Here is a 23,644-nt window from a genome sequence, read left to right as displayed (position 1 = left end):
ACATCATGAACCCCTTTGTGGGAGACCCTGACGTAATGTAAAATTTAATGCACTTTATGTTGTTGATAACAAAGAATGCAATATATTTTCTTTATCTTTGTATTTTATATCAATATGGTAGAAAATTATCCTATTCAAATCAATGTGATAAATGAGTTGGTTCAAAAGTAATCTAAAACTATACAGAAAGTAGTCAAATTATATTACCTTAAATATGTAATGGAATGGATTCACCCCTACCCACCACTGCTAGTCAGTGGCTTGTCTGAACAACTAGTTGGCCTTAGGGAAGTCCTGAAGGGCTGCATGATTAATCATGCTCATGCAATGAGTGACGGCTCGTGGTACCATCACAGAGAGCCAGAAAATCACTCTCTAGAACATTCTCATTCACGGTTCCATGCTGGTGGAATGATCTCCCCACCGTCATCCACAATGCAGAATCCCTGACAACATTCAAAAGACAACTGAAAATCTCTTTCTCAATCTCTTCCGTGAGCACTTAACCTCATAATAAAAAATAAAAAACTCTTTCCTTTTCCCTTAATCCTCCCTTGTCTGGCTTATGCTACTCTGAGAAATGCCTGCACTTTGTATTTTGAGCACTGCGTTGGTTTTGCCTCTTCACGTCATGATGACTCGCTTTAATTTAGTCCTAATTTGTAAGTCACTTTGGAAAAATGCGTCTGCTATATGTAAATATGTAAATGTAAATATAATCCAAATAAAACTGAAATTGGGGTTATGGTCTAGTGCGATTATCAAATCTCAAAAGCTGTGATTTGATTAAATAAATATACGTGCTGCGTGTTTCAGAGCAAAGCATCTTCTATTCATTTGCACGTGTGCCGCTCATGATCCAGTGTTTTCAGTGTCTTCACAATAAATGTTGCTCCACACGAGCTTCAACTCTGCATCTGAGTTTGGGTCACTATAACGTGCATTTGGGAACATGCGCCGACCATCTTCCCATACTTGTAATGAGAGGCGCTTATAAACTGACTGTTGTCAACAAAATAGAAGCTTTAAGGTCTTCCTAAGGTTTTCTGGCAAAATCGAAGATTTAATGTTTGAAAATGAACGGCCATAAATTTCCGTATGGTAATTTTACAGTTTGTACTGTAAAAGTATTATCATTAATATTATATTATAGTTCGTATACACATATTATATATGATATCATAAAATGTTTGGCCAACTTGTGCAGCCCTTCAAACAAACAGCTAATTTTTAATCGTAATCACAATTTTATCAGAAAAATCACAATTCGATTTTTCCTCCCAAGTCGTGCAGCCTAATGTCCTGTATAATTAAGCTGTTCACTAGGCACCGATCAGACACGTCTTACTGATAAATAGACATTTAATTGCAATTTTTCAAAAGGGTATTCAAAAAATGTTTTGCACCAAATGATCACAGTTCTCAAAAAAATACGTTTTTTGACAGGTTTGTCTGCTTACTCATATCTGTGTTATATTTAAATGCTCAGTGCTCTGTGTTAAGTTGTGGTTTATTTTGATCCTTTTGTTAATGTGATGAGCAGATCTCATAGAGGTGTTGATTGGTAATTTTTTAAGAGATATATCTGACTCGCCTGATTGGTGCATTGTGTCATAAGCAGTGGAGATGAACTTTGTCTCAACTCTGTGCTAATTAGAGAGGTCAACACAAATGATGGGCTTAGTAAGATGATTAGCGCTTTGTTTGTTTCTCTCTACTTGCTCTTTATCTGTAAGAGAAAAAAAAGTTGTCAGTTCTCACCCTTCGCACCTGAATCTGATGTTCGTAGCAGAACAGGATTTGAATGACAGTTCCTGTAAAGTCCAGGTGTAGCACAGCACCATTAGAGAGGTCGCTGTTACTATGATGCCCTCTTTTGTCAAGTCATGGCTGACTGCAGAGTGCAGACACTCCAGGCTCCTTTTCTTTTCCAGACAAAACATTTCCAACTGTAGCACAATGGCTTTCTTTTATATGCATGCCACAATTTTAATTTTGTGTGTCAGTGAGGTTTGGAATGTGACATTGACAATCATATAGGGGTGTAACAATAAATGTATAAAAACAATACAAAAATGTGACTGTATAGTTCACCCAAAATGAAAATTACTGTGTTAGAAAAAGTTCAAGTTTACAGAGTTTTAGTGTCAGTACTACATTAAACTACTATGTATAATGTTGAATATAATGTATAATAATTGAATTTTTTGGGTCCTGATAATGCCAAATGTCTTATGTTACCAGTAAAAAGTGGCCTACATTATTTTTAATATATCTAATCAGTGACAGAGTGCAAGCATATTTGTCTAAAATAATTCTGTATTTTCAGCTTCAGAATCATGAATATTTGTATTCTGGTGTCACTATTGTCCTGTGCATTGGGTTACCAGCCCCAAGTCCAAGCTTATTCATTTCCACCCCAATGTAACAACAAATTTAGCATTTTAATCAGTTTAATATATGTCTTGGAGTATCGCAATAATATCGTATCGTGAGTTCAGTATCGTGATATGTATCGAATCGTGACATGAGGGTATCATTACACCCCTACAATCATAACTATACAGTCTATGTTTGCACTATGATATGGATCAACATGATGCACAGTTTTTATTCACTTCTATAAAGTTTTTTTAAAGTTTATATAATTTTTTTAAAAATACATTTTTATATTTTTGGGGAACATAAAAATCTAAATTCTTGAAAAGATAAAAAGCAGTTTGTAATAATCTTTAACAATTATTTGCTAAAGAATTTAATTATTATTTCAAATTATTATAATTCTAAAAAAAGTATGCCAAATGAAATCAGTCATGTGGTACAACCAATTGGTATTTTTTTACTTACTGAAATCGTTACTTTTGACTTGATAGTTAAATTAAACCACACGACGTAGTCATTTGATTAATTTTTTATTGAAAATAAAAGTAAAATACAAAGACAAAATTTCTTATACTTTTATATATTACTTATACTTTGCACCAGTATCCTAGGAAATGAAGATTGTTTTCTTGAAGACGTGGAATTGAAACTGTGCTTCATTTGAAAATGTTTTATGCATATTCTTCTTCGCAATTCTGGATATACACATTGCTATTGAATTATGCATCATGCAGATCAAGCAGTTTATGATGCTTTTATTATTTTAGCGTCATCCTCTTCTCTGGCAGAATAACTTCTAGATGACATAACCTGCTGTTTCACTTTAAAGTGTACATAACAGGAAGGGAATTAGCCGAAGGTCAACATCAAGTCTGACACACAGACTTGGAGCTTCATGAACTTTATTTATTCAAACTTAAATGAGTTTATTGTTCCTCTGTGCTCATCTTGACACTATCCACCCCCGAAGAAGCCCACATACACACACTGAGACACACACTTGGACGATCAAGTGCAAATGTAATTACTGTCGAGTGCTGTCTAATTGGCCACCATTAAGCATTAAGCAAACATTTCCACACTCCAATGTCACCACACTGCTATATTAAACTGTTACACCCCCCCCCAAATTTGTCCGACAGCAGCCTCAGCTCTGCCAAAGACAGAAACCGCAAGACGGTTTAAATGTTGAACGGCTAATGAGAGGAAGAGTGGAAGGAAATCCACAAAGCCATACGGGAGAAAAAATAAGCGAAGAGCTGCCAAATTTTCTCTCCCTGTACTGTATATTTTTTTTTGACAGCTTTTTACAGATCTCAGCCTTTGATGCCAAATTATTTGTCTGGTGGCTGGATTGTGTAATTGCGTGGATGTCCTTCCCGCTTTCTAATCCCTCGCTTTTACAGACACAACTTCACACATGATCGATTCAGACAAGAGCAGCGAAACAGGACGTTCCATAATGAAAGTCAGTAGGTGGATGTGAGCAGATTTTATTCATGTCCTATTTGGACCAACATGATTAGTGGTGTTTGATAAGACAAGCATAACTTTTGCTCATGGCACCACACAATTTTGACTACAATGGTAGAAAAATATGTATGCATGGATCTAGACAGCAGGCAGATGTAGAATTGTGTAACTGTTCTTTAGTCATCACATGCTCAAAACTCTGATTGCATTTTCAATTTAATGCATTAAATTACATCGAAATGCAAGGAGATTGAAAACAATAAAATCGATACAAATCTCCTGTAATATAATAATACTTTATGAACCCAATCACTTCATCAAGATGTTTTTGCTGCTGGGTTTCGATAATTAAATTCCATCATAAAAGCTATTGTAGAAAGTTTTAATGCTGTTGTGTTTTCAAATGTCAAGTCTTGATTGTCTGAATGTTTTTTTATTTTTATTGCAGATATTTTATTAACTTTCATTAAATTATACACTACAATTCAAAAGTATTCTAAATGAGCGCCCGCATGCATGAGTTTATTCATTTGCATAAAACACCCAAAACATTTCCATATGAGATTTTATACAGACCTGGATTTAAATATCTGCGTATGTCTGCTGCTTTATTCAGAGAAACCTCACAGCTGAAGCTATAACGAGCTGTTCTTAGTCTTTCACAGTATATGATGGAATATGTTTAAGATGAAATTGCGTACATTTTGCTTAAGTTTAGGATAGATTTTAGTACGAACGTTTTTGAATCATTTTTTCATGATAACGTTGGTACGCAGATTTCACACCAAATTTGTTGCATGTTTGGTGAATGAGACCCATTACAATTCTGAAATATTCCTACAATTTAAAGTAAGTTTTCTATTTAAATATCATTTAAAATATAATTTATTCTTGTGATGACGACGCTGAAATTACTCCAGTCTTCAGTGTAACATGATCCTTCAGAAATTATGCTGATTTGCTGTTTAAGAAACACTTATCAATGTTAAAAACAAGTTTGCTGCTTCATTACATTTTTTCATTTACATTTAATCATTTAGCAGACACTTTTATCCAAAGCGATTGACAAATGAGAACAATAGAAGCAATCAGAAAAGCAAGAGGGCAACAGTGTACAAGTGCTGTAACAAGTTTCAGTTAGTCAAGCACAGTACACATAGCAAGTTTTCTTTCTTTCTTTCTTTCTTTCTTTATTTTTTATTAGAAAAACAAAGCGAATAGAATAGAAAAGGTAAGTGCTAGTATTAATTGTCAGGTGCTTACGAAAAAGATGTCTTTAAACATTTTTTGAAAATGTCTCAGTCCTTGAGTGATTTTGTGCCTGATTTATAATTCATGATTGATGAATAGAAAGAAACAGCAAACAAAAGAAATAGAAATATAAACATAGCATTTATTTGAAAAATAAATCGTTTGTGGCATGTCTTTACTGTAACTTTACTGTGATCATTTTAATGTGTCCTTGCAGAATAAAAGAATAAATATTTTTTAAAATCTTTCTAACCACACTTTTGAACAGTAGTGTATTATTTTATAAAATTGCAGCAATATAAGACAATAGTTTGATGTATTAATATATGACTGTAATATATACTGTATAATAGTAATATGGCTGCGTGTCAATTTAGTTACCGCTGTTAGTCGCTACCTAGAGAAGCATGTTACTCATTCCATTTGTCTACTGTTGTATCGTATGTACAGATCAATTCGAGAACCACATCTGTTCTCGATTCCAAAGGTTTAGTTTTTTTAAAACTTGAAAAATTATTACTGTATTTTTGATAGCCAGTAGCAGTGATTTGTAAATTGGTAAACTTTTCTTCTTTTCTTAACACGTTCAATTCAGATGGTAGTTTTCTTTTGCCTGTGGCACTGTACATTCCTCTCAGCTGATAGTGGAGTGAGAGACACTGGCAAGAAACTTGCACATTGAAAGTGTGGTGTTGTTTATTTCAATTTATATATGTGTCTCTGTCAGGTACAGAGAAAGTTCGTCAAGCTCAGGACTGTAAACATCTTCATGTGGTAAATCCTGATTGGTTGTGGGGCTGCTTGGAGCGCTGGGAGCGAATAGAGGAGCAACTCTTTCCTCTCAAAGAGGACTATAACAAATCACACAGGTATTTATCTCTTGCAGTCCTTCCCTTCGCCTCTGTCTTTCTTGCTTTTCTTTTATCCTTTGTTCAGATGGGCCTTGCGTTATTAAGGCTCAATCCCAATTCACCCCTTCCCCCTACCCCTTGCGAAGGGGTAGGGGTACATAGCCCTCGAAACGGAGATTTTTCAGAGGCACACTCTGAACGGAGGGCTACGAGAAAGTTCCCAGAATCACCGGCGAGATGGCTTCGCAAATGGTTAAACATTTAAATTTAGCCCCAGATGACACCTCCATGCACTTTATTTACTCTTATAATAATAATATAGTCATTTAAATTAAGAAATTGTATAATAAATTACCTTTCCGAAACAGAAAAGACATACATTTCGAGGAAGGAATGTTATAATCATCATGTTTCCTCAGAGGTAAGAGCAGCGGCGCTCATTGTCAGGCGTTGTCATGTCAAAATCGTCGCTTCCGTAACGTCAGAGCCATCATCGGGTTCATGAAGGGTTGTTCCATTTCGTAGGGGAATATTTCAACCCCATGGCCCTTGTAACTCTGTTTTAAGGGCCAAGGGGTACACTCAAAAACATAGGGTAGGGGCAAGGGTGAAATGGGATTGAGCCTAATACTGTAACAACAACATTCCGTTTTATCAGTATTTTCATTGTGTTTTGCACTTGCTGAACTGCAACAATCATACATAGAATATGAAACACTGAACTTCTCAAATTTACCAAGAAATCTTTCAGCGTTTACTGACTTTTGCAGTATTAAATAATTTTAAATTATTGAGTTAAAAATGGCATTTTGTTCCAAATGCACATGAATTTCCTTCGTGGCACAGAATATCAATGCAAAGTGAATTGTCACCACGACTGTCAAGCATGATTTTTCAGTCTGTTTGTTCTCACAAAGTCATCATATGGCTTCAGATGACTTGAAATATAGCTCACAACTGAACTATTTATATGAAATACTTTTGTTACCTTTAAAGGCCATGCACAACTATAAAGTTTTAATTGTTCTTCTAATCCTATGAGAACAGAGAAGTCCACAACTATAATGATAATGACACAGAGGAATAGTCTCATTGGAATCACTTTGACCATTTTTTCCCTAGCTAATGAACAATAAAAACATTGGCATCCAATCAGTTTAATTAATTTTAAAGAGTTTGAGCATTTAAACATCTAAATGACATAAATGCAGCTCACGCTTATAATAAACAGAAAATTATTGTCCATTGGAGTGAACACTAATATAGTTATTGTTATTGGTGCGAATGGGCCTTATGGGTTTTTTGGGGGGCCGTTTTACCATGGGAGCATCTGTCCTCACTCACTCCATTGTTAACATTTTTCAAAACTTCTCCTTTTGTGTTCCACTTAAGATATAAAGTAACCTATTTTTTATGTAACCTATCCGCTTAACCCTTATAAACCGGTCATTTTGACTGATTTCATTTGACATTATTATTATTATTATTGTTGTTTATTAATTTAAAAACAAAAGTTAGAAAAGTATCTGAGTGGTTCATAACGTGGTGGCATTTTTTGATATGCAATCTGAACAAACGAAAATGTGGAACATTTTTCACTGTCCTTCAGGAGCAATAGTCCCGCCGCATTTCTAGACCTCCAGGGGTCCGTCCCGAGGCCTCTCTTCCAGGCCCCTCCTGTTCAGCACAAGTCTCTTGCACCACCGGAAATGCGGACCTATGACCCCGTCACCGGCAAACTGATCCGCCGGGGTCCCCAGGCCTCCCGTCCACCCTCTTATCTGCACTCGCATGGATCGTCCATGTCGACTAAGGGAGATATGTCCACCCTCAGGTACGTGATGTACTTTTTATGTTGTTGTTTTTTTATATAATTATTTGTCATGTTTGGTAGTTCACACTGATTTTCTTCAAACCTGTCACTGAATGTCAGATAGATGTTGATGTGTAAATATAACATATTAATGAACTCATGGTTGTATCAGAATCATGAATAGGTCTTATGGGTCTACTTTTGCACTTTCGGCACAGTACATAAAACTTCTTCTTTTTAAAGAGCAAGGGAGTATAATGATATATGATGTTTGATTTTATACTTATTAGGCATTTGTATGAAAGGCCAGTGGGAAATGTGCCTGGTCAGTAAGACCTTCCCTGATGGCCTGTATGCTGTGCTTGCCTTTTTCTTTCCCAGCTCCTATTGGATTTCTCATGCAGTCTATTTCACATTAATCTTTAAGCTCTAAATAAAATCTGCGAGAAATAAAGCATGGCGCCTTGGCAGCCCTGAGATTGTGAAACAGAAATTATTTGCAAATTCCATCAGCACCTTTGGTCATTGCTGTGACAAGTGAATAATAAAAACAAGCTTGTAAATGCTGATCGAAGAAGAGGAGAAAAAAACAGCACCTCCTGCGTCAGCATTTGTTCAGCCGAGGAATAAATTAGAAAAGAAATGGTTCACCTTAGGAACAGTTATTATTTACTCATGAGTTGTTCCTGTATGACTTTCTGTCTGCAGTGGAACACAAAATGAGAACTTTAAAAAATATCCTTCCCATGCTGTTCAGTATAATGAGAATGAATACAAAAAAACATAATAAAAATTGGTTTATACAACTTTTATATTTGAAACTTCTATTTTGATTTGTTACACTCACAAAGATATTTTATGACTTCAAAAGAGACTTGGAATATAATGCGTGAGTCGTATAGACCACTTATGATACTTTAAGAATGCTTTTTCTGGTGCTAAGCTCCAGCCCCTAATCATTTTAAATTTATGAAAAAGAGTGGTCATTTACATTATTAAAAACTTCTTATTTTGTGCTCAACAAATTCAGTCATGCAAGTGCATTGTCTCTTTGATTGGGGAAACATCAAATTCTCTAAAGCTGTTCACCAATCTAACCATTACATTTCGTATTTGAAATCACCAATGAAATCTGACAACAACTGTCATAAATGTTGTCAAAAGCATGACATAAAACTTAAAATAAATTTTTCTGGCTGGAGTAGCCAATGCGCATGCGCAATCATAAGTGCGCGTCTCGGAACACTGACTGTTTCTTTAGCAACTGGAGCTTCTAACGAAAGCTTCAGTGACGCGATCATTTTACCAATCAGCTATTGGCTCTTTTATTTAGAAGGCGAGACGTATTATGCCATATTGCGTGTTGCAATTCTTATGTTGGTCATACTTCCAAAAAGTATAATCTGTGATTCTGAATGCCAGTATCCATACCGGCGCGGTGACTGACAGCTGCCCATTCTCCTCAAAACATTGGATTCATCCGCGCTGTGCTGTGCCGAGGTCCAACTCACGTAAAGTTGATAAGATGACTGCAATTGCAGATTTCGAACAGAGATGGCGACAAAGAGGAATAACTACGGACTGCTGCTTTAAAGTCGGCATGAAACGGAAGTTGAGATTGTCATTTTTTCCTTGTTGTGACGTATATCCGAGTGAAACGGCTTCTGAAATTAGAAAAAAATGTAGGGCGGGGCTTGATTTCGTCCTTCGGGAATTGATTGGATCGTTGGAGGTTGGGCGTTGCAAACAACATGGAGGCAGATTTGAATGTATCTTCTCTGAGAGGCGGTGCACCGATAGCCGCACCCTCATCGGCTCTGGCCGCACCCTTTCACCATTGCACGTGACCGAAAGAGAAGAGTGGTCGTTTCGAGGGGGGAGGGAAGGGTAATGTATTTGATTAAAGATTATAACGGTACATGAATTTTAAAAAAATAATGAAGTGCACAGATAAATCATTTATGAAGATTTGTCAAATTTGATTTCATGCCGACTTTAACATTGATAATAAGACATTTATTATTTCACCAAATCACCATAGTAGAATGACTTCTGAAGAATCATGTGACACTGTAGAATAGAGTAATGGCTGCTGCCATCACAAGAATAAATTACATTTTAAAATGTTTTGAAAAAAATGGTAATAATATTTCACAATATTACTGTTTTTATTATATTTTTGCAGCTATATATAAAATGCAGATAATTATTCCAAACTTTTGGCCAGTTGTGTCCATTGGACACCCGTAGTGCCACTCCTGCCTGTGATTTTGAAATAAACCTGGAGAAATCGATTGGCTGTTTAGGTGTGGATTATAGCTGGATCTCAACTCTGCAGGAGAAGGATTGGGCACACTTTTCCTGATCTTGTCTTTAGACATTTGTTTACTGCTCTTAGCTTAATCACAGTCTCCTTCCATTTGTCTTGTTTCTGCTTTATCCTTGCTCTTGCTGTCCATGTAGGGGGCTGCAGATTTAATAAAGCAATACGCTGTCCTCTAGGAGCCATTTACAGGAGTTCACAGCTAAATTTAATATTTAAACAACAGCTCTACCTGACTAACTCTCCAGACAGATACACTCTGGGCATCTGCAAGCTGAACTAATATATCATAATGAGCACTCAACTTTACAGCAGGCCTGATATATTGAATGAATAGCTGGACTGCATGATGCCCTGTTACGGCACGCCACATGTAGGCTGGCAGTGAGTGCTCTTGTGCTGCTGTCGAGAGGATGTCTCCAGGCAACAGGCCTTGTTGAATGATTCAAGAACAGAAAATGAGAGGACACAAGCATCAATACAAAATCATCCATGTCTGTCTTTTGTTGCTAGGTAGCAAAATAGAAAAGAACTGTATGTGCCACTGAAAGATGTTTTTAGGCGAATGTGAAGACAGATGTCTAAAAACTTTGCCAATTTGTCAGAGTTCATGGGAAACCTGTAAATATCAGAGAATGAAAGATTTAAGATGTGATTTCTAAGTCTTTTTAATGACGTCTTGAGCTAGAGGGGGAAAATTATATTTATTTTAAAAGGAGTCCATCTAAATTTTCGTCAATTGATAATTTATTATAAACTATAATCTCTATAACATTGTAAGATATCCTTCATCCAGTACACATCCTTCACCCTTAATGTGTCCGTTTATTAAATATTATGGCTAATTTGATCATGCTTTCTTCCATCAAAGTGTAAATCTCCCAGTTTTGTATAACTTAAACCATGCTTAAGTTCATTCCCTAAGTTTTCAGCATTTTATTTTAAATATAAAAATATATGAAAATGTATGGGCCTTGTCACACGGCACAACATCATACAATTGAGGTGCCGGACTACGACAATGGGAATTATCTGATTTAGTATGAATGTTCATTGTGGTTGACAGAGCATTTAATATCTGACCCTGATCCAGGACCAGTTCTTTAAGAAGAAGCTCTTTAAGGATAACAAGAAATCCCGCTAGATCTATAACTAGATTTTCTTTGTGAGTGTCAAAGAGTGTCATAATAACATTTATGGTTTGAATTTAGGTATATAAAATGAACAGAATTTGAATTATTTGACTTTGTTTTATATCAAAACAATAACAAATCAATAAGAAAACTCAAAGCTTATTGTGATTATTTAATGGTAGACATGTTACAAATAATATTTGATGAAGTTTTGTTCGCACATCGAATGAAAAAAGCATAGATGAAAAGATCGGTTCATCAAAATGAAGATGGATTAAAAATGAGAAATGGTTTTTGTCAACCGAATTCACAGAGCTGACATTTACCTGTTGTAGCTTATCCATGTTGTGTGTCCAGTGTTGTAACATAACATTTTTTATTTTCTTAATTTATTTTAAAGGTTTTCTGTCAAATGAGACCATGTACATGAAAATGCCTTCAGGGTGTAAGGGGTTTAAAGTGACAGCCAACAGAGATCTTATATACAACTTGAATGATCGGGATCGGTATCTGCCAATCATAATGACGACGAAATCCGTAGTCAATATCGCCTGAAAAAATCTTGATTGGAGCATCCCTATAAAATATATCCATGCACAAAAGGATAGAGTCATCACACCTGTATCCCTGAAGCTGCTCTGTCCAGCAAAGCTCCCAGTGCAGTCTAGTGTCAGTCACAGTCTCTCTCATATCAGCAGAAGACATGGTTTGTTAAGCTCAATCGTCCCTCTGTCTCCTTTGTGATTTCAGAGATTGTTTGCTTCACAGACCAGTCTACAGCTTTCCCACCGGACCTTTTTAGATTGTTTCTACGGAAACCATTGGGCCTTCCACAGCTCTAGAATGTACAAGAGTTAAATGTTTGATTGGAAATTTCAAAGCATAGATGTGCTGCATTAGAGGCTGTTGCTAATTACCATGATGCATCAGTGTACATTGTCTACACTGTGAAAGTCAATGTCTTGAGTCTATGTCTTGCTGGTTTGTACTACCGTAGGTGTGTTTTGTCAGTAGGTTGGCTAGTGATTATTTCTGATGGGCTGACATGTTGACCTTTCCAAGACTGCTGTTGAGATATACAGGTCAGCATGTGGCATCTAGGTCTACTGTTACAATGTTTTGAAATGGGTTTTACATATGATGTTATTCAAACTTTGACTTCAGAATATGAATAAGAGTTGCCTAAAAAAAATTAATACTTTTATAACATACAAAAAAAATATATAAACATATATATATATATATATATATATATATATATATATAAACATGAATATGCATGCCTATTGATGAACCAGTGAAATTGAAGGTTTATGCAAATATAATTTAATATATTTAGTTTGAAAACATTTCAGAGTAATATTTGTTTTATTAGAAAATCTATACGTAGGTTTAAAAAAATGTTGTACTGTTTTGAGCAGTAATGAGATAAAAGGTTAGATTTAATTAAATACATTAATTTTAATAGTTAAAATGGATAATTCTCATATTATTAATATTATATAAAATGTTCATATTAATTTCATATAATGATATATTCAGCAAAGAAAAGCTTGCACATCACTTGCAAATTGCTCAAAGTGGGTGCTTAGCCAAAAATAAAAAACAGAACAAAGTATAAAGTGAGCACACTTCGGCTTTAAAAATATAGAAATGTATTGACAGACTCTCACAGAGGTGAATTTTCAAGCACACGCAGGCTCTTCGTGTGCTCATTTTATCTGATGTGCTGTGTGCTCGAAACGTCACCTTTGTGAGAGTCTGTCAATACATTTCTATATTTTTGGAGCCGTGGTGTGCCGACTATACTTTTTCAATTTAATGAGACATTGAAATAAAATTTCCCATGAATTCTGACTAAATATATTTTTTATTACATTTTAATTAATTAAAAAATGGGTAAATGTAATAACATGGTGGTTTTCAAAACATAGATTTTTGCACATTCCAGGGTACCCTCGGGTCTTAAAAGCCTTGAAAAAGTCTTGAATTTGATCATCTCAAATTAAGGCCTTAAAAGCCTTGAATTTAGTATACAAAGTCTTGGATTTCGTTACAAAGGTCTTATATATTTTTTTGCCTTTGCTAGGATTAAGTTCATATCGTAACAAAATTAACTGTTACTAATGTAGGCTAATTCAAAATGTATGCAGCGTTGAGTGCACCTCGCGCTCCACGTCATAGCAGAAAAGGCGATAGCGTGCGCACCGTTACTATGGTTACTAGGCAAGTGTGGTACAGAACCATAGGTAGGCTACAGAACAAGATAGCCTAGTTTAATCCGCTGTGGCCACAAATGACAGAATTTAAACCCCAAATAAGAGCTTTTCTGTTAAAAGAACATATTTTCTACCCGGTCTTTTCAATAGTATCTGGCAACCATGCGCGCGCGTTCTCTCTACACTGCTGAAGAAGCGCGGATGATCTGAAAACACAGACAAGCTGGAGTTCAGCGATCTTTATTTAAGATTTTCTACTTAAATTCAAGTGTCATTCAGTCGGTTTGTGTTCTGCCACGAGCCGCTTGCGCTGTTTGTGCGACTAAATCTGCGATCAAAATGCAGGCTGATATCCACCAGTGTTCATAAGAGCAAGAATGCAATGTTTCCCGAATACCCACACGATTTCAAACGCGACATTGATTTTATACAACAGTAAAAAAGAAAAGAAAAAAGGGTAACATTAACTGATGTTTTACGTTTAAAACAGCATTGTCAGGCTTGCTCTGTTTTGCAACGAAATATGTGGCTTTGAACGAATCGTGAGATTCAATAAATGAATGACTCAAAGACTCACTCATAAAGATAGTGAGGTACTGCTACCTACTGGCGATTTTAATGTTTTTTTAACATTGCAAATTTATTGAACATTGGTTTATTTAAAGCATTATTTCATTTTCTGTTTTTTTTTTTTTAAGGTAGGCAGGTAAAAAATGAAATGGAAAAATGTATTAAAGGGGGCAAATCTTGTCCCTTAACAGAAAAGGTGTGACTGCACCAGGGGGTACGGCACTCTAAAACATTGGAGAACCAAATTATGTAGAACTGCACAAGTGCTACTGCTAAAGAGTACAATGTCAATAATTTCTCATAAGCTTAATTGAATTGGCCTAGAGAGAATAATTATTATGACATTTTCTGTCTAAAGACTACATATAAAATAACTTCCTAAAGTAACTGCAGTTTGACTAAAAGTTGACAAAAAATGCAAAGACTTTTCGTCAACTACAACTATAAAAAACAGGATGACTCAAATGTGATTAAGACCAATAAGCATTTTCGTAAATCAAAAATGGCTGCCAAAATTAACACAGGCCTACATACACGTGCGCGCTACAATGCTGTTGCGTATGTATTAAATATGACTGATAATTTAAGTAAAATGTTTTATTTAATTCAAGTAGCCTCCTTGTACATAATTAGTTTCTAGGGTTTAAAATGTATACAGATTTGACATTTTCCCCTCATACTTCTGTCGAAATGGGTACGAAGTTGGCATTGAATTTCATTTGAAATGGTATTAAAAAGGTCTTAAAAAGCCTTGAATTTAAGTAGGAGGATCCTGGGGGTACCCTGACATTCACTTATTAATGAGAAGTCAAATTATTGATCAAAAACAATATGGTTTTTGTTTAAAAATATTAAGGACGACGCCAACCAGTTGATCGCGGTAAAATCACTGCAGCAGTTTTGTCTTCTGATAGCATTGTGAAAAGTGATGCTGCATAAGATGGTGCATAGAAATGCAGTTAGCTTAATTGAAAATGTTGTTACTCTTATTACAATTAATTTATAAAATGCTTCTGAAGCATGGTACCTTCAGAAGCTTCAGTGAATAAGCATTTTACTGTTAACAATGGGATTTTTTTTATAGTCAACAATGGCACTTCAAATGATCTGCTCACTGCAAGTGTTGTTAAATTGATGCAGAGTATTATTGGCAGCATCAATTTTAAAGTTTAAAACCAAAGCATTTTATGTAATTCAAATGCAATTAAAATACTAAATAAAAGGCCTCAAGTTAGAAGTACAATCTGGGCTGTATTTTTATATCTATTCTTCGATAGGTAGTAGGGATGCTAACGATTAATCGACAGTCAATTAATTGTTGATAATGATTGATAACGATAATGGTTGATTAAGCAAGTGAAGTTTTGAGGTGTGTGCGGCTCATGCACAAAACACATTCAGCAGACACACAAGGACCAATAAAGTGAGTGCACTGCAGTTACGTATTTTAAATGTATTGTCTTTAAGCAATACATCGGATTAGGCAGGCTAGCTGTTTATTTCGAAACATAATTAATCAAGGGTCCAGAAAACCCTCCAAACAAGTGATTTTACTGAACATAAGAACTACTTGCTTGCGTAAATGCTACAATAAAAGTACATAGAATAAACAACAAGTAAAAAGATCCTGGTGGATGAGTGATCTTCCAGCGCTGTTTCAGCTGTGCGCTCTTATTCTATGGCGCATGGTAAATCAAGACCTGTTAATCTGAGCAATCGAATTAATCCAAGCTCCAGGAGTAAAACAGTGTCCAATTGGTCTCTATACGTTGTTACATTGTCCACTATACCAAGCCACCATACCCGAGATACAGTTTCCATTGGTTGAACTTTCAAATGGTGTTGGAAAACACTGCGTCATGATCTCGACACGATCGGATCCCGGAAGTCTTATAGCTTATACTATAGGCTACATATAGATTTATGTTGTGTTTGGGATTGCTCGAGACCGACTGCTCTAAATAAAGATATGTGATCTACTATGGTTTACTAATGTTACAAACAAAAATGTTTGTACTGTAAACGTTTCTCTTAGTGAGCTTTGGCTAGGGGTGGCTGAAAACTCTATTCACAACTCCCAGCCAGCATGGATTGGAGAGGTTCTTAAAACTCCAGAAACCAGCAGAAGCAAATACCTGTTTGCTGCTCAACAGTGGCTTTTTTTATAGTTTCCCTTTTAAACCAATTAATTTGTTTTGACAGAAACTTTCCTTAAACCTTTATCTGACCAAGTTCTTATGTGCTCTAAATCATGATTTTCATCTTCAGAAAGATCTTTCCTGCTCCCCATATTGCATTAAATCTGTGATTTGCTTAATAATGTGGAACAACCTCTTTAAGTAGGTTTCCCATTTACCTAAGAAGACCTGGGAAACTATTTAACAAACCTGTCTGAGATTGATACCAATTATCTAAAAAGGAATGAGAAATAAAACAAACACTTTCTTTTAAACATCTGAATGTTTATTGCACTGAAATCCTACTGATTTGTCACCTGCGTAAAAATTTGGATCACGATGTAACTGAAACAAATATGCTTGTATTCTGCTAGCTGAGACCTTTTCAGCGATATATGACACAAGTCTATCTGTTATGTACTATGATTGTACAGATCACATTTTCACGTAAAGCACTTTTTTATACTCTATTAAAACAGAGCACTTCTAATATGTCAGTAAATTTAAAGCACTTGTTAAGTGGTTTATATTCACTGTATAGCTAAGCTTCTAAGCTTTAAAACAAAATCTATTTTGTGTTGATTAAGCAAGTGGTTGTTATGTAACTTGATATTTTAGTAGCGCCCCCCGCTTCGGATTTAAGAGGTTAAGGTTTGCCAGTTTGAGGACACGCAACAGGAACGAGCGCAATTGACAATGAAATGCAAGGACACTTACACACTGCAAGTTGATGAGTTGATGTATTGATTAATGATGAGTTGATATCGCATTTTAAGATGCTCCTGTTCATAGAGATTTTTAAATGGGTGCGGAGGCTTTTTAGGTCGGGTAGAATCTGCGATCTCTGACCCATCTCTTGTTCGCTGGCTTCCATGGCTGCAATATGCTGTTTTCTCCGCCACCTGGCAACCTGTGGTGGCGAAATATTATTGGGTGAACTGGCAATGTGCGGTATTGCACAGAGTCACAGACCAAATCAAAAACAGACATTCCGACACGGAACGCACATTTCAAAGTAAAATAACTGGCTGTAGAATTGTTTTTCAGAGAAACGAGTATGTGAACTCAGATTGTTTCCAATTTTTATGCTTTAGTACAGTCAAAAACTTACATACAGCACCTTTAAAGTCCCCATGATTTCAAAATTGACCATACTTACTTTGTTTGCCTAATTGATCATTTTGTGGTGAACAATTCATCCATGCAAGTCAATCCACACAAAAAAATGTTTTGGCTTCGTAATCTTTAATCAGAATCTGAAATGTTCCCTCCCCTCTGCATTGGAGGACCTTCCCTGATGACGTAGGTTTGACAGTTTGGGTGTCTGCTTAACATCCGTAACCACGCCCTTCCAACTGACAGTAGACAGGCTGAATGAAAACACCTACTTTTCTAGATCCAATCAGGTGCTAGTTGGAAAAAAAGCCACGCCCACTATTTTGCCTCATTTAGTATTCCGTTTCTCTCGGAAATACGTCACAACACTGGAGAAAAGTCGTTTGCAACTTCTGGTTCACGTCGGGGACTTTAAACAATGATCAAATATGTGAATTTATGTAAATTGCATCCCTAATAGGTAGATCTTGCCTGTTATCAAGGCCGAGGTAAGGGATCTTGGGCTTAAAAAGGGTGGTGACCACTGGTTTAAACAGACTGCACAGCAGGAGCACGTGTGTGTGACGTTATTCGTTTTCAGACGCTGTCTGCTCTGACCATCTCTCTCCCTGCGCTGAGTTATCATAATTTTCATGTTGTGGCTCCTCTGACAGAAGTGGAGATGTGATTGAATATTTGCTGTGGGCTGTGGACAGGCTTGTGCAGTGTGTATGTTTGATTGCTTATTTAGGTGTTGCTTGGACTGAGAGAGCTGCTGTTCTGTGTTGCTGTTCTGTCAGAGCAAACTCAACCAGTAGTGCCTGAGAAACATATTTGACCCAGTGACTGATTACACTGTAACTTGCTTCACCAGCCGCTGATCTGGAGTATGAATGTTGAGCGATTGATTGTTGATGTGTTTGTTCAGGTTAGCTCAGGGGTCTCAGCAGCGGGACGAGGCTGCAGGATCGAGTGCTGACGACGAGCAGCCTGGACCTTCACGCAGGAAACGACAGCCCAGCATGTCTGAATCCATGCCACTCTACACACTCTGCAAGGAAGATCTGGACAGCATGGATAAAGAGGTTAAACACACATACACACGTTATCTTAGCTATCTAAAAACATCAATTGTTTTTATAAATAGCTAGTTATAGCTACTATACCATAACCCACACTCAAACCCTAAAGACCAAAGTATACTTTGTTCAAAGTATACGCTATTTTATGTGCAAGCACACGTGGTTGACTGCTGCGCATTACAACAACTTGCACTGTTGACAGAATGTTTTGTCTAAGGGTGCTCCGATTGATCAGCCACTGATCGTTATTGACCGATAATAGTTTATATAGTTAGCCTAACAGAAAACTTTGTGCATTTTTTACAATTTTAAATATCTCCAAAAGGAGGTTTTATTAGATTTGGGTCACTTCTGGGTACAGATTTGTCCCCAAAATACGGTAAAGTTGGAACACAAAATTTTTACATATGTAATTTATGCCTACTTTACAAACACAATACAAAGAAATAAGGAAAAATACTAGGAGCCCTGGCCAAAAACAATAATTTTCACACATGAATTTGGCAAATCCAGACCTAAAGTCCAGACTTAAATTCATTGAAAGTCTTTGGGATTTGCTGGAGTTGACTTTACTGAGTGCTTGACTCTTGCATTGTCAATTCATACTTTGCAGTCACGTGACTACCATGGATACCTGGCGGGCAACAAACGGGTATTTTCAACATAGAGTCCTGTAGTTCCAGGTCTTATGGGTCTTTTAGTAGCTATCAAGTCTGTTTTTTGATAGCTACTAGCAGACAAGGTTTTTTTTAAGATAACCGAGCAGTAATAATTCCTCCGTAAATAATCTAGCTCTACTGTTGGGTCATCTCTGGTTCTCATTGAAAACCATAGATATCACAAACCTCAAAACACCAACTTTTGTATAGTAAAACTGGCGACGTCCTTGATTAGTTTAACTGGGTTTCTTTGCTGGAGATCGACGTTCTTGCCCGCCAGCCAGTACTTGTGACGTCACATGCAAAGTATGAATACAAGATCTTGACCAAAAACTGATGCGCCTCTTAAAGGAAATAAATGTTGTGATATTATTTCCATCAAGAGGTGCATCAGAAAGGTGCCAATTCATGTGTGAAAATGATTCTTCATGCTCCCTCCCAACCATTCTTTCACAATTTGAGCCTGATGAATCTTGGCACTGTCATTCTGGAATATGGCCATGATGAGTCTTCCTACATGGTTGTTTAAGAAATGAAAAGCTACACACTCCATCAATTAGGGTTAGAAGAACTGTTGCCAAACATATAGACCTTATTCAGAGCAGGTATGAAACTGACAGGTATGAAAGTGAGGCTGTGAGGGATAGACTTGTCGTGTTTCTAATGGCATCCGCTGTAAAAAGCTGTATAAAGCTCCTAGATTACTTACAATTTTCCACAGCTTATATTGTCGGGAGTTTTTTGTCAACTGAAATTTCTTGGAAAGATATTTTTCCAGTGTTTCATGAGCAGAACAATCCAAAAAACACATTAAATAACAGTACAGCCCATTGAAGAGATGCATGTCTGTCCCTCACAGCCTCGCTTTCATTCCCATTCAAAATCAAAGATTTTGTGAATAAGGTCTATAAAATGCTAGAAACATAATGATCCAATCATAGCATTTGCGTCTTAACCATTTTCCCAAATCCAAACAGCGGGTTTTTTGTTTTTGGCCGGAGAGTATATATATATATAGACAGACATAGAGACATTTCAACTTTTTTTTAATTTTGGTTTTCCTGTTCATGTTTATTCTTTTGTTTCATTGCTGTTTTGTTGTCCTGCTTGACGTTTGTGTTGATAGTTCATGTATCGAATTATTTACTGTGGCGTTACATGTTTAATTCATGTCAGCCACGGTTATATTCCTCCCCCCACACAAAGCTTTTAAGATTCATAAAAGCTAATTAAAAATCCTGAACAAATATCCCAAAGACATTCCCTGACGGTGAGCCAATGTTAATCACCCTCTGAGATCAGAAGCTGCTGAATATTAATGGCAAGACTGTTTGAAGAGGACATGTAAGAAGCAAATTACTGTGATCATAGCAAAGCACAAATTGAATTGCTAAGAATTTTAAAAAGGAAAATTAAAATGTTCCTGCCTAATAAAGATGCATTTGCTAAATAGAAAGTTCAATAGATGTTAAGAGTGGAACACTAAAGCTTACTCCTTAAAGCTAATGTAAAGCTCATGTAAGCGAATGTTTTTTTGTTTGCTTTTTTAAATTAGTGAATGAAATTGGAAGACATTAATCAATGATAAACATATTTATTGGTGTAACTTTCCCTGGAACAACAGGGAGGAGAGGTTTTTTATTTTTTTTATATATTTTTTTTATATGTGGTTTTTGGATGGAGGGAGAGATGAATCAAAAATGTTCCCTTACTTTAAAAGCAAGGGTAACATTTTCATGAGCATACACACAGACATAAAGGACAATAATAGGAGAACTGGGCACTATCTTCCTGCCAGCATACTGCATCAGTATTATTGCTGTGTTATATGAATCTTTGCACTTATATTGCTTTGCTTATGTATTATGAGCACATCTCCACCCAGCCTTCCTTCTCTGACCCTGCTTTTCATTTAAGGTCATCTTCCTGCAGGCTGGCTATGCGTTATTAATGATTTAATTTAATGATTTCTTTAAATTGGTCATGGGTGTGTGATTTAAAAAAAAAAACTGTGTGCATGAAATTATTAGCCCTGCATGTATTATTTATTTTATCCCAATTCTGTTGCCATCAGCTACACTTTCATTGCTCAAAGTGCTGCGTCAGACTTTAAATGGAATGAGTTTTTTTTTTCCTTCAGCTTTTTCCTTTTACATTTGTCTTGTCTTCCACTTTTTTTCTCTGAAGTGTGAAAGAGGAAGATGTGCCTCATGGCTCCCTCTTAAAATCACTGACCTAGAAACATCGCTTCAGAGCTTCTTTGATTTCTTTCTCATTTGTCGGGCCTGTCTCAGTTCTCCGCTTAGCAGTTATAACATCTCAGCAGTCCATGTCAAAATCCTGTCATTGCTGACACTGTTCATAACAGCGGTGTTGCGCTTCATAGGTCAGATAGCTTCATTTTTTTCTGTTCACCTTCATGCTCACACACACAGCTGAAGCGAAGCCACGTCTTACCATTTAACTCAGCAGTGACTTCTACACAAGTGAAGGGATTTGATCATTGATAGGGACATTTAGAAATTTCCCATTGCTCAGTTGTTCTTGTTTAGATAAATGCGTTTACATATTTATACACTAACTTAAGTTCTTGAGATGCAGGGAGGTGACACCCACATTACGTTTAGTAATCGAGCAGATGGTTAAAACACTGCTTATACTTTCCTTACTTATTCTACATGTCATTGACGATCTGACACAATTAAAACAACAATTACAAAAAAACTAATTCAAAGTAAAAAGTCATATCTCAAATAATAATTCTACTACTTTAAAAAATCAATGGTGAATGCTAAACAAAAGTATATATGCGTTTAAAAAACAATGAACAGAAATGTATTAAAATATATTTACACTGAACAAAATTATACAACACTTTTGTTTTTGCCCCCATTTCTCATGAGCTGAACTCAAAGATCTAAGACTTTTTCTATGTACACAAAAGGCCTATTTCTCTCAAATATTGTTCACAAATCTGTCTAAATCTGTGTTAGTGAGCACTTCTCCTTTGCCGAGATAATCCATCCACCTCACAGGTGTGGCATATCAAGATGCTGATTAGACAGCATGATTATTGCACAGGTGTGCCTATTTATATTATTATTATTATTATTTTCATTATTATTTTACATTGACTAATGACAACTGATTACATACTACATGTGTTTTCTCGGAGTCAAACCAATGACCTGAACATTGTCATGCTTTGCCAATTAAGCTTTAGGGATGCCTGTATGGGATCTGTAAACTTCCCTTTAAACAAGTAATATTATACCTTTGTAGGGTAAAGTTTGGCAAACTACTTTTCACTACTGCATCTTGCTGGTTCAGCTTATATTTTCTCCACACTGCTGCTTGTCACTTCTGAGAGTCATGCCAGGGTGAACGGATAAAGTATAAACACCTCTCAACGCCTCTGAAGGGCACATGCAGTCTGCAGTGCTTCATGCCAGAACAAATATGTCAGACATAAAGAAAGTTTAACCCAAGAGCTTGACAGCATCCCAAGATAAAGTTCATTTATTCTATAAAAGGAAATGAAAAGCTTTCATTTCACAATTGAAAACATGACAGGGTTACGTTGAACTTGAGCACACATATTAGCTTGTGCCATTGATATGACCCTTATCTTGTTAAATTTTAGATTTAGCCTATTTGAAAAATAATACGTTAATATGCTACCGTTCAAAAGTTTGGTGTCAGTACTAATTTTCTTTTTTACAGAATATTTTTTTTTCAAAAATTAAAAGTGATCAAAAGTGGCAGCAAATTTGGTTTCATTTATATTCTATTATAATTTCTATTTCAAATAGATGCTTTTCTTTTTAAATGTATTCCTCCACATTGATAATAATAAGAAATGTTTCTTGAGCAGCAAATCAGCATATTAGAATAATTTCTAAAGGATCATGTGACACTGGAGTAATGGCTGTAAATTGTAAAACGTAAATTACTTGGTGAGGATATGGGACTTTTTTCAAAAACATTTAGAAAATCTTACCAACCCCAAACTTATGAACGTTACTGTGGATTATATGTTAATAAAATGCGCAGTGGCTTTGTATGGAAATAATGCATGTTGTACTTTTAAAAGGTCATGTTTCATGATGAAGTGGGATTTATCTATTTAACAGAAGTATCAATGGTGACAGATGTGGCATCTAATATTTAAATGACTGGGAACCTCAAGCTTTAACAACCTCCAGCTTTATAGCAACCTTCTATTTAAAGCTCCAGTCCGTAACTTTTCCTCTTTGTCGCCATCTGTCTGTTCGAAATCTGTAACTGCAGTGATTCGCGGAATTATCATCTTTACGTCGGTTGTAAATCGGCATGAAACAGCGCGGATGAACACAGTGCTTTGAGGCGAGTGCTGCTGTCAGTCACCGCGCTGTGTGGATAGCCTACTGTCATACAGAATCACAGATTCACTTTTTGAAAGTTTGACCAACATAAGAATTTTCATAAGAAAATGTCTTCTGAACAAGTAAGTAACATCCATTTTTGTTCTGACCAACTAAGGGGGAAAAAGCATTCGACATGATAAGCTTCGTTAGATTTAATCAACGCGATTTACAGCAACCGTGCAAATTATAGCCTACTTTGTTCTCAAATTC

The 23,644-nt window shown here is 36.1% G+C and overlaps 1 protein-coding gene across 1 annotated transcript in view; it reads left to right on the top strand.

Annotated features, from left to right (window-relative positions):
- ctdp1 (CTD (carboxy-terminal domain, RNA polymerase II, polypeptide A) phosphatase, subunit 1) overlaps positions 1-23,644 on the top strand; it is a 117,985-nt gene that overhangs the window by 12,467 nt on the left and 81,874 nt on the right. Inside the window, exons 9-11 of the mRNA XM_056254574.1 lie at positions 5,834-5,975; positions 7,567-7,791; positions 18,216-18,372. Coding sequence (XP_056110549.1) covers positions 5,834-5,975; positions 7,567-7,791; positions 18,216-18,372 — 524 coding nt within the window. The remainder of the gene's footprint in view (positions 1-5,833; positions 5,976-7,566; positions 7,792-18,215; positions 18,373-23,644) is intronic.

This window comes from Rhinichthys klamathensis, unplaced genomic scaffold, assembly GCF_029890125.1.
Source record: "Rhinichthys klamathensis goyatoka isolate OS25496 unplaced genomic scaffold, OSU_Roscu_1.1 h1tg000111l_1, whole genome shotgun sequence".
Lineage (NCBI taxonomy): Eukaryota > Metazoa > Chordata > Actinopteri > Cypriniformes > Leuciscidae > Rhinichthys > Rhinichthys klamathensis.
This window is presented reverse-complemented; position numbering and strand designations above follow the sequence as displayed.